The sequence below is a fragment of the Lingula anatina genome, chromosome 10 (assembly GCF_051362555.1).
Source record: "Lingula anatina isolate TDL-2025a chromosome 10, LinAna3.0, whole genome shotgun sequence".
Classification (NCBI taxonomy): Eukaryota; Metazoa; Brachiopoda; class Lingulata; order Lingulida; family Lingulidae; genus Lingula; species Lingula anatina.
Window position 1 is genome coordinate 6007798 of NC_141776.1, and position 12050 is coordinate 6019847.

General features: G+C 38.7%; 1 protein-coding gene and 2 pseudogenes across 3 annotated transcripts; all 3 read right to left on the minus strand.

Annotated features, from left to right (window-relative positions):
- Nucleotides 1-232: 232 nt before the first annotated feature.
- Nucleotides 233-3356, minus strand: LOC147759450 (leukocyte elastase inhibitor pseudogene; annotated as a pseudogene). The gene is made up of 2 exons (XR_015331561.1): nt 3106-3356; nt 233-2785 (listed from the first exon to the last, which is right to left on the minus strand). The product of XR_015331561.1 is annotated as a leukocyte elastase inhibitor pseudogene (transcript).
- A 2390-nt stretch (nt 3357-5746) lies between these two features.
- Nucleotides 5747-7961, minus strand: LOC106154424 (leukocyte elastase inhibitor). Its single transcript, XM_086998127.1, has 2 exons — nt 7817-7961; nt 5747-7524 (listed from the first exon to the last, which is right to left on the minus strand). The coding sequence occupies exon 2, from the start codon at nt 7503-7505 to the stop codon at nt 6273-6275; it is 1233 nt and encodes a 410-aa protein (XP_086854253.1). The 5' UTR covers nt 7506-7524; nt 7817-7961; the 3' UTR covers nt 5747-6272.
- A 460-nt stretch (nt 7962-8421) lies between these two features.
- Nucleotides 8422-11187, minus strand: LOC106154425 (leukocyte elastase inhibitor pseudogene; annotated as a pseudogene). The gene is made up of 2 exons (XR_015331559.1): nt 11075-11187; nt 8422-10542 (listed from the first exon to the last, which is right to left on the minus strand). The product of XR_015331559.1 is annotated as a leukocyte elastase inhibitor pseudogene (transcript).
- Between the last annotated feature and the right edge of the window lie 863 nt (nt 11188-12050).

A 12050-nucleotide genomic window follows, 5' to 3' on the forward strand; every position in this document is an offset into this window, starting at 1 on the left:
CCTGGTTGTAGCAGACTAGACCTGGGGCACGTCTTGTCACTTATAGTGTCTGGTTGAAGGAAGCATCGTGCCAGGGTGTGCGTATATTTTTACAAATGAATAAGGAAATAAGGTCTTCATGTTTTGAATAAAAGTCGCGGTGAATGAGAAAAAAGTCAGAACAAGGACAAATCATTTTCACTTTTTGTAATTTCATACATGAATTACATTTCCACTTTACTTATAACTGCCTTTAAGAGAGACAATGTCAGTCCTCACGAATCGTTTGTCGAGGAAAACAATGAGTTGCTGTTAACTTGGCTTCAGTAAAAAGTGTGACTGGAAAACATACATGCACAGATATTCAAAATTTGTAGATCACAAGTGGAGCTGCTGACATATGACACCATGAAATAGTCTAGATCATTTGGAAAATGAATATACACACAATGGGCAATAGAAGTGTCACCCCCCCCCCCCTGAATCAGAGTAATCAAAGTTATAATGCCTGGTCTACTTATAATGTGACTAATGAGTATAAAACCGCTGCACCATGGAATTGTATTGTTGGTCTTTTTGTGAAATTTGATGTTAATAAAATGATACCAGGAACATATCATTCCACAGTTATTTATCTCCCCCAAAGTATTGGTTCAGTTGGGGTGACACTTGTCCAGTGCGTGTACACATTTGGTAGCATTATAATTACATTTCTGTGCTTTTACTATGTTCTTTAAACCTACGAATGATGTCTTAAGCTAATATTTGTTATCATAATGATATCCTAAAATGAACGACTTTATATTAAGGACAAAATAATCATTTTGAAGTATCGGTTGTCAATCATATTTTTGTAAAGTATTCTTCAGCCACGTTTTGGTAATCTCTTCTGATGCCCATTAAATCTTCTGTCAAATTGACCTCCTGTTCGAAAGGAGGAACCGTACCTTTACTACATTATATTTTGTTTCAGGATTTTTGGATGAAAGTGAAGATGTTGATACATGACATTGTAGTAGACTACTGGAAAAAAGTAAATGGATATCTTATTTTTCAGTATTATTATTATTATTATTATTTTCTAAAAGTGGTATCTTAAAATCCTCTGTTATCATAACGATGTTCCAAATACTCATGAATTAATTATTGAGAAAAAAATTGATTGAGGTTGCTATTATCAATCATATTTGAGTAGGCCATTCAGTATTTTTCCAGACACTTTTTACATAAACTCGAAAGACGCCGGTCTAATCTTCTGTTAAGTTGGCTCCTGTCTGAAGAGAAAAACCGCAGATTTACTACATGAATTTGTTATAAACTCTGGTTACACTGCATCTAAATAATACCACAAATTCGGAAATTTTAAAAACATATAATATCCTATATAGATTCCGTGCAATACAAACACTCAAATTTTGCATGGCATCATTTTATCTGTTCATAAATTCCAGATGTCAAAAAATAAATAAATAGATAAATAAAAAATAAATAAATTCAGACAACATTCAGTTAAGTGTAAATTTCGCGATTCTTTTTTTAATCCTGGCTTTTCAGGCAACAGGGTTCATAACTCTGCCCAAAAACAGTACGGTGCCCGATGACTTCTCACGAATCAGGAAGACAAAGGTTCGGTCGGCTCGGAATACAGGTGTCACTGAAAGCTCTGACTTGCGAGACACGCCGATGGCCGTCGCAGCCGCTGCCTCGGTTCCTTCCTCGTTGACGTCAACGAAAGCCTCGTGGATCGCCTTGGAGACGAACAGATCTCCTGGTTTCCCGCCGATTCCCGACAAATCAGCTCCGCCAAAGTTGAACATCTTCGACATTCCCATTTTAATAAGCACGGGTTTTAAATCCAAACGCATGTCGCTCAGTTTAAACTTAGGTAGGTAAACGTTGACTGTCTGGTTCCTAAATGTGGACAAAGCGTCATCCACAACCGATGCGCTGTTCAGTGATCTTTCCAGATGACCAAGGTCATCAATTTGGTCTGGGAGGAAGATGACCATACTAGCGTCACCATGGTACGGTAGTTCCAAAATTTTGCATTTCAGCGAGGCACTGGTACCATACGGGAAATTTTGTTGTTGAAACATCATAGGCACGTTTACTTGATTCACGTTGGATGTGAAGAACGGTTGGAGGCGGGTGTTTGACTCCGAAAACTTACTGGTCCAAGTTCCCTTAAAATATACAGCGTTCACCAGGATTAGGATGAGCTGCAGATCGATAAAGTCGTTTGGCAGGAGGTCGACTATCTTGTTATTTGTCTGTTGTTCTACCCAATTGTTGATGTACCTGGTTGTGGCGGAAGGTTGGCTAAAGTCTTGTAGATCTAGAGGAGCATCATAAAACCGTCCACTGTCATCAATGTACTTTTGATTGAAGTTAAACCCTTCTCTTCCAAAGAGCCGATTGGCAATACGGAGGAGGTATTCTTTTCCTGGGTTTGTTAGTCTGGTGCGGAGGCGTTTGAAATTTTCATGAATGGAAATGATATTGCTGTAACCCATCACTCTTATCATCTCTGATCGCGTATCGCCTTTAGCTCCAAGAAGGACCACGTTTAAAGCTGTCGTGATGCTGAACGGACTGAAGAAAATGTTACCGGAATCGGCCTTGAGAATCTGGAAGAGGTTAAGAGCGAAGTTGGTGTTACCGGTAACGATCTTTTGCTCAGTTTCGGTGACATCCTGCTTCTGTGTACCTTGACCAAGTGTGTCCGAGGACCAGTGGCTGATGACCGCCATCAAATATACAATAAAAACCGCTGATCTATCCAAAGGATGCACCATCACGAATTTGTCTGAAATAAATATATTTAAATATAAAAAGCATAAAATAAGCAATGTTTAAGGATAACCTTTTCATTATATGTTCATTTTAAGTCGCATTTTTAAAATCAAGACTGACAAACAAACCCTGCAAACAACCCGCCTACGAAACATTGATATAATATCCATGCAGTCTTAAGTGTATCCTTTAAATGAAATAAAAATAAAAGGAAATAATTTGATAATGCGATAATAAAAATAAATGTAGAAAGGTAAAGGCTAACTACTGCATAAAGTAAAAGTTCAGAAATCGACTCATACATATGTTCAAAGTATATGAAACAGGACTTACCTTTTAATCACGTCGAAAGCTTAAATTTATATCCACCACGAATGTAACTGGGAAACATGAGCAAGGGCTGTTTAGCGCGTCCTTTTAAAGCAAGATATTAGAATAAAAATTATTTCCTAATAATTTGTTACCTGTCCGCCAATCCCATTTTGGCAATGGGAGTTTTGTTTTTTTTTATCACCAGTCTTAACTACAGTTTTAACTACATCGTTTGTTTCTTGCCCATTTTTAATCAAACCCTTTATTGCAATACCCTTCCACCTGTAACTCTTGTCATAGAGGATTATTATTGGCATACGTGTATAACTAATAGACTCTTAATTGTAATCTAGCCTATACATATAGGCGATGAATGAAGGTTTAAAAGGGGAATATTGATTTCATTGGATCTATATACATGATTTCCTTCATAAATAAAGGGAAATAAAAAGCTTCAAGTTATTACCGACGAGAACAGAACTTGAATGGATCATAAACATCACGATCAGGAGTACAAATATGAGATAGTCACGCCACATGGTGTCACACTAAGACTGCATTCCCACAGGTTTTAGATCGATTTATCCCCGTGGGGAGTCTAACTAGATTACTGTCAGCTTAGCCGGCTTAAATGTCTGTCCCGCCTACTAAAAGCTGTAAGGGGTTAATTAACTTCCGTGCGCGCTTGGCTGACAGCAATTTGGCATGAACCCCTAGGGAGATAGGTCGACCCAGATGGATCGATCTAAATCTGTGGGAATGCAGTCTAATACATGAGCAGACAAGACCAGGTGCACGTGTGGTTACTTAATCTGTAGTTGAAGGCCTTACCGTGTCAGGGTGTGCATATATTTATACAAATGAACGAGGAAATAAGGTCTTAATGTCTTGAATAAAAACCGTGCACGTGGTGAAAGAGATTGAAGTCAAAGATCAAGGGATTGCCTTTTGTCTTGAAAAATCGATTGTCGATATTGTAATTTCATTTTGCATTACATTTCACTTTTACTCATAACTGCCTTTTAAAAATATGAGTGTAATGTCACTCCTCACGAATCGTTTGGCGAGTAAAGTAAGGAGTTGTTCTGGTCGTTATATTAGCTTATGTTGAAGTTTAAGAGTGTGATTGCATGGTAATCATACGCGTACAGAAATTCCAGATTTGAGGATGAAAAGTGAAGCTGTTGTCCTATGACACTTAAAAAAATGTCTTAAACGATTGGAAAATGTAAATGCCTATATGTTAGTTTTATAATTACAACATATGTTTTCTTAAGGATTTCCTAAAATACGCCAGTTCATATTAGGGACAAATTAATATTATTTTGACTTTAAAGTATCGGTTATATGGACTATATTTTTGTAAAGAATATTTCAACCATTTTTTGTTAACTCGGCTGATGCCCATTAAATCTTTTGTCAAATTGGATCCCAGTCCACAGAGAGCTACCATACATTTACTGAAGGACGTATATATTATACCCTGAGTGTCAGAGCAACGTGAAAGTTATTTTGTTTAATATCTAATATACCTTGGAGTCACTTTCACTAGCTCTGACGAACAGTGACAACCTGAGGGCGTTCTTCTTCAAAATTTTGCCTGGGGCGCTTCCATATTTGGAAGTCACACGTCACAGCTGTGTCCGCCTGGATCCATATTTGGAAGTCATAAGTATCGTACGTCACAGGTTTGGCCGCCTGGAGCTGCCTTTCCCACCCTGAGCTTCAGAGCTAACCTGACACTAACCTCTTCACTGTAGCCTATCTTCATCGTGTCAAGTAACCTCTGACCAGATTCGATTGCCTCCGCCGCCCGCCAATCAAATTTAAAAGCCCGCACTCAATTAAACGATCTAGCCAATGAACGCGAACGAGTCAAAGCGCGCTTTGTTCAAATCCGGACCAATCAAATATAAGGCTGAATATCAGGGACTTGCCGTAACCTGTGGGCAGCACGCAAATAACATCGTCTCTCAGTAGATAATGATGCAGGGCCTCAAACTGCTAGACCCTATGGTTTCAATTCCGATTTACTCATATTTTGCAAAGAATCAAGAGATAACTTAACACATTCTTTTTCGTAGTCACTCGCCTTGCTTTCTTTGTGTACGGTAATACACTCGGAACTACTCGGATGTCTCCGCACTCGACAATAACTATGTTGTTAGTATGGAGCTTGCGGAATCAGCCGAGGATTGCCGATTGACGGTCAACCAATCAGCGTTTTCACCAAACTTTGGTGAAAAATTTTGAAACATGGATTTGATTGGCTTATATAAACTAGGTCAAACTATTTTCGTCAGAGGTTACTTGACACGATGGAGATAGGCTACAGTGAAAAGGTTAGTGTCAAGTTAGCTCTGAAGCTCAGGGTGGCCTTTCCCGCCTTGCGCTGACATAATCTAGTGCAGACGAGACAAGAATCAAAGTGTCTGACGCGGATTTAGAAGTTTGAATTGAAAATATCTTGCAGTCGAAGGTCAGTGCCACAATACAAGCAACATTCTGCTTTAAAAATTGATTTTGGTGTAGCCATTGCGCAGCCCTTATAGTGGTATCGGGTGTAGCTGTCAAACTTGGCACACGGCAAGCACGTGTATTGTGTCTATTATCTCAGGACTAAATGTTCTTTGATAAGCAAAAAATACAAAAACATTGGATATACCTTTTTCTTTTAGAAACATATTATTTATTTCTCACTTTACATATCTTAAATACAGCAAATAAAATTAAATAAAGCAGAATTAAATCTGTTTTACGTTTCATTTTGGTCTGATGACATTCAACTGCAGAATCACTGCGGAGCCGTTCTATTTGATTGACGGGAGCCTAACATGGTCGCTATGCACTAGAGCCTGGTATTGCGACATGGGTTATATATGAAATCAAGCTCGAGCTGGCAATACCGGAATCTAGAACCTAGGGTAATATATTACTATCATGTCCTTGATTTACTGCATGAATTCTCTTTATTGTATACGGATGGAAACATGGACTTTGCATTATACAAAAAGTTCGGTAGTTTGAAAGCATAATGTCTTATATCTTAATCCTATCCTAATACAAATCTTATCAAAATTTTCATGGCATCATTTTAATTGTTGATAAATTTCAGATGTCAGAAAACGTAATTCAGACAACATAGAGTTACGTGTAAATTTCGTGATTCTTTTTTGAATTCTTGCTTTTTATGCAATCGGGTTCATAACTCTGCCCATAAACAGAACAGTGCCCGATGACTTCTCGCGAATCTGGAAGACGAAGGGTCGGTCAGCTCGGAATACAGGAGTCACTGACGTGACAGACAAGCCTATGCCTGTGGCAGCCGCCGCCTCGGTTCCTTCCTCGTTGACGTCAACGAAAGCCTCGTGGATCGCCTCAGAAATGAACAAATCTCCTGGTTTCCCGCCAATTCCAGACAAATCAGCGCCGCCAAAACTGAAAATCTTCGACATTCCCATTTGAATAAGCACGGGCTTCAGATCTAAGCGCATGTCGCTCAGCTTGAACTTAGGTAGGTACACGTTGACTGTCTGGTTCCACATTGTGGACAATGCATCATCCACAACTGATGCACTGGTCAGTGATCTTTCCAGATGACCAAGGTCATCAATTTGGTCTGGGAGGAAGATGACCATACTAGCGTCACCATGGTACGGTAGTTCCAAAATTTTGCACTTCAGCGAAGCACTGGTTCCATACGGGAAGCTTTGTTTCTGGAACATCATTGGCACGTTTACTTGATTCACGTTGGATGTGAAGAACGGTTGGGGACGGGTTTTTGACTCCGAAAACTTACTGGTCCAAGTTCCCTTAAAATATATAGCATTCACCAAAATTAGGATGAGCTGGGGGTTGATAAATGTATTTGGCAGAAGGTCGACTATCTTGTTATTTGTCTGCTGTTCTACCCAATTGTTGATGTACCTGGTTGTGGCGGAAGGTTGACTAAAGTCCTGTACATCTAGGGGAGCATCGTAGTACCGTCCGCTGTCACCAATGTACTTTTGATTGAAGTCATACCCTTCCCTTCCAAAGAGCCGATTGGCAATACGGAGGAGATATTTGTTACCTGGGTTGGTAAGTCTAGTGAGGAGGCGTTTGAAATTAACGTGAATAGAGGGAATATTGCTGTAACCCATCACCCTTTTCATCTCTGAGCTCGTATCGCCTTTAGCGCCGAGAAGAACCATGCTTAAAGTAGTCGTGATGCTGAACGGACTGAAGAAAATGTTACCGGACTCGGCCTTGAGATTCTGGAACATGTTTAGAGCAAAGTTGGTGTTACTGGTAACAATCTGTTGCTCCAGTGGGGTGACACCCTGCGTCTGTGTACCATGACCAAGTGTGTCAAAGGACCAGTGGCTTATAACCACCAGCAAATAGACGAGAAGAACCGTTGATCTAACCAATGGATGCATGATAGTGTGATCGTTTTGTCTGAAAAAGAACGTATATTAAACTTTAAGCTGTGTTTAAGTAGAAAATCTTCATTTTATTTTATATTGATGGTGCATTATGAAATCAAGACTGACAAATACATGTAAGCCCTGAAAACAACCCACGAACGATACATTCATATAAAAACCAGTCTAAAAAATTTCCCTTAAATCAATACAGTGATAAGAAAAGAGAGTAATAGTGGAAAAATAAATAGGAGAACTTTGAAGTGAAGTTGAGGAAAACAACATTATGTCATACACATGTTCAAAGGGTATGAAACAGGGCTTACCTTTTAATCACGGCGAGGACTTTAATTTACGCCAGGCACGAACGTAGCTTGGAAATATGAGCAGGGTCTGTTTAACGTGGCATGTTATATATATATGCAGGCTACTAGAATAAAACAGCGATGAAAGCTATTTCCTTCTAATTTGTTACCTGTCTGTCTATTCCATTTTCACAGAGGGAGTTTTGTTTTTAAACGCAAGTTTCGTTTACATCAGTTTTAAAATTGCTCCTTCTTGACGATGTTAAATCACACGCTTTTTTACAATACCACTCCACCTGTGCCTCAATCTTGTATAAAACAATTTTATAGGGATATAAGGTATTAGAAGTAAACTCTTAATTGCAATCCAGCCTATGCATATACATGCTTGTAATACAGCTCCATGTTGAGTATTTTCTGTATGCTGTCCATTATCTGATAAATGAGGGTTCAAAAGGGAAAATGTTATTACATTGCAGTATAGGTTTCTTTAAATAATTTAGTGAAAAATAAAAAAAGTTTCAAGTTATATCCGATGAGGACAGATCTTGGATGGATCATATACATGACGATCAGGGGTACAAATATGAGATTGTCAGGTCACCATCTCTCTCACAAACACACAAGCGGACAAGACCAGGCGCACGCATTGTCACTTAAGCTCTGGTTGAAGGACGCATCGTGCCAGGGTGTGCGTATATTTTTGCTAATAAATGAGGAAATAAGGTCGAAATGTTTTGAATAAAAGTCGTGATGAATGAGGTTAAAGTCACAGATCAAGGTTTTTTTTTGTCTTGAATAACATTTCAACTTTGCTTGTAATTGCCTTTTTAGAAATAAGTGCAATGCCACTCCTCATTTCGCGAGTTAAAGGAGTTGTTCTGGTCGTTATATTGGCTTAAGTTAAAGTTAAAAAAGAGTGTGACTGAAGAACATACACGTACAGAAATTCAGAATTTACGGATGAAAAGTAAATCCGTTGAATTTTAACACTAAAAGGTATTATAATTACATTAACTATAAAAAGTATGAATAGTCTAAAATCCTACAAGTGATGTCTTGTCAACATGTACTCTCATAAAGATTCCCTAGAATGCACGAGTTTATATTTGGGACAAAATAACATTGCTTTAAATTTGAAGTAACGTTTATCAAACATATTTTTGTAAAGTATTTTTTCAGCCACATTTGTTGTGGTCTTGGCTGATCCCCATTTAATCTTTTGTTCGGTTAGTCTTCAGTCAGCAGAGAATAACCGTACTCGCGCATTCACTTAAGGACGTACAGTTACTAGTACACGGATGGAAACATTAAAATGTGCATTTTACAATAAGTTAGGAAATCTGAAAAGATATAAAACCTATATCATGAGTACAATACTATTCTTGTCAAATTTTGCACACCATCATTTTATTTTTTGATAGATTTCAGATGTTAAAAACGTAATTCAGACAACAACGAGGAGTTAAGTGTTCATTTCGTGATTCTTTTTTGAATTCTTGCTTATTATGCAGCGGGGTTCATAACTCTGCCCACAAACAGAACGGTGCCCGATGACTTCTCGCGAATCAGGAAGATGAAGGGTCGATCGGCTCGGAAGTCAGGAACAACCGCTGACCCGTAACCCACGCCAATGGCCGTAGCAGCCGCCGCCTCGGTTCCTTCCTCGTTGACGTCAACGAAAGCCTCGTGGATCGCCTTGGAGACGAACAGATCTCCTGGGTTCCCGCCAATTCCTGACAAATCAGCTCCGCCTCGTGTGAACATCTTTGACATTCCCATTTGAATAAGAACGGGTTTTAGATCTAATTGAATGTCACTCAACTTGAACTTAGGAAGATACACGTTGACTGTCTGGTTCCTCAATGTGGACAGAGCATCATCCACAACCGATGCGCTGGTCAGGGATCTTTCCAGATGACCAAGGTCATCAATTTGGTCTGGGAGGAAGATGACCATGCTAGCGTCACCATGGTACGGTAATTCCAGAATTTTGCATTTCAGCAAAGCACTGGTTCCATACGGGAAGCTTTGTTGTTGAAACATCATTGGCACGTTCACCTGGTTCACGTTGGTTGTAAAGAACGGTTGGGGGCGGGTGTTTGACTCTAAAAACTTACTAGTCCAACTTCCCTTAAAATATATAGCATTCACCAGGACTAGGATGAGCTGGGGGTCGATGAAGTCGTTTGGCAGGAGGTCGACGATCTTGTTATTTGTCTGTTGTTCTACCCAATTGTTGATGTACCTGGTTGTGGCGGCAGGGCGGCTGAAATCCTGTAGATCGAGAGGAGCATCATAGTACCGTCCGCTGTCATCAATGTACTTTTGATTGAAGTTAAATCCTTCTTTTCCAAAGAGCCGATTGGCAATACGGAGGAGGTATTCTTTTCCTGGGTTTGTTAGTCTGGTGTTAAGGCGTTTGAAATCTTCATGAATAGAGGGAAGGTTACTGTAACCCATCACTCTTTTCATTTCTGAGCTGGTATCTCCTTTAGCACCGAGAAGGACCATGCTTAAAGCAGTCGTGATGCTGAACGGACTGAAGAAAATGTTTCCGGATTTGGCCTTGAGAATCTCGTAAAGCTTTAGCGCGAAGTTGGTGTTACTGGAAACGATCTGTTGTTCAGTTTGGGTGACAGCCTGACCAAGTGTGTCAAAGGACCAGTGGCTTATGACCACCAGCAAAGAGACGAGAAGAAACGCTAATCTGACCGAAGGATTCATCTTCACCCAATCAAAATTCTCTGAAATATAACACATTACTGTATAAGTGGTGTATAACCCGTTCATTCGTATGTTATTTTCACATTGAAGGTGCATTTATAAAGTCAAAACTGGCAAATACACACGTCAGCTTCTTTCAAATGCACATACATTAGACGATTTTACTAAAAAAAAAATATTATGGTCCTTCTATGTTTTGCATATCTCAATTTATGAGATGAGCATAAAAAGAAAACACGCTGGCACGTAAAATGAGAGAGAGATTTCATACACGAACATATAGCAATTCTACATGTACATGTATCTGGGCGAACTTCAACCCATACAAGTAGTTCCACAGAGCACACCAACAAGTCACATACGAATACATTGATATGATACCCCATTTAAAATTTCTCCTACATATAAAATAAAAATGAAAAAAAAGTAAATTAATTGGGCGATAATTAAAACAGAGTGCAAAACGGTAAAAGACGATCCTTTAATTCAGTAAAAGCTCAGAAAACAACATCAAGTCATACACACTTTTTAAGTGTATGAAGCAGGACTTACCTTTTAATCACGGCAAGAACTTACGTCAGCCACGTATGTAACTGGGAGATATTAGCAGGGACTGTTTAACGTTGCTTTTTATATATTCTGGTATATATACAGGCCTACTAAAAGCAGGATACAAAAATAAAACCTTTTTTCCTTATAATTTGTCACCTGTCTGCCAATTCCATTTTTTTTTTTTTTTTTTTTTTTTTTTTTTGCAATGGGAGTTTTTTTTTTTCACTGTCGGTTTCGTTAATACCGGTTTTAACTCTTACGTTTGTTTCTTGCCCATCTTAAATCACACCCTGTATTGCAGAGCACCTCCACATGTGATTCTGGTGTCATGGACGCTATTTTTGGAATACATGTATAAGGGGTAGATGCTTAATTGCATTCCAGCCTATGCATCTATATTTTTGTAATCCAGCTCGATGTTGAGTACTTTCTACATGCTGTCCATGTAACTCAACGATAAATGAGGGTTGAAAAGGGACAATGCATCAAAGTATATGTTTTCTTAAAGGGATAATAACTCTTCGTATGATATCTATATTTGACAATAAAAACATTGTGAACAACTCAAAGAAATATAATATATTCTGTTTTACCACAAAAAACGGCTTTTATTCTGATATCTGAGCTTGTCGTCAGATCACGTGACCTCCATTGATGGCTGTACTCGGTTATAATCTCTTAAGAGATTTTAACAAAAAACCAAACTTTTTAGAAAGAAAAACAGGAACTTTGAATGTAAAAAATGGATTCATTAACCATTGGTAAGTATGGGAAAATTGTTGTTTACTCCAGGAAAATTCATTTTTGGCCAAAACGAAGAGTTATTATCCCTTTAAATAAATGAGTGAAAATAAAAGTTTCAAGTTATAACCGATGAGAATAGATCTTGGATGGATCATAAACATGGCGGTCAGGAGTAAAAGTTTGAGGCAGTCACGTCACCATCTGTCTCACGTTCACATAAGCAGACAAGACC

Bases quoted from the DNA above. Each gene is read 5' to 3' on its own strand.
- LOC106154424 (XM_086998127.1), bottom strand. From the start codon at position 7,505: ATGCATCCATTGGTTAGATCAACGGTTCTTCTCGTCTATTTGCTGGTG.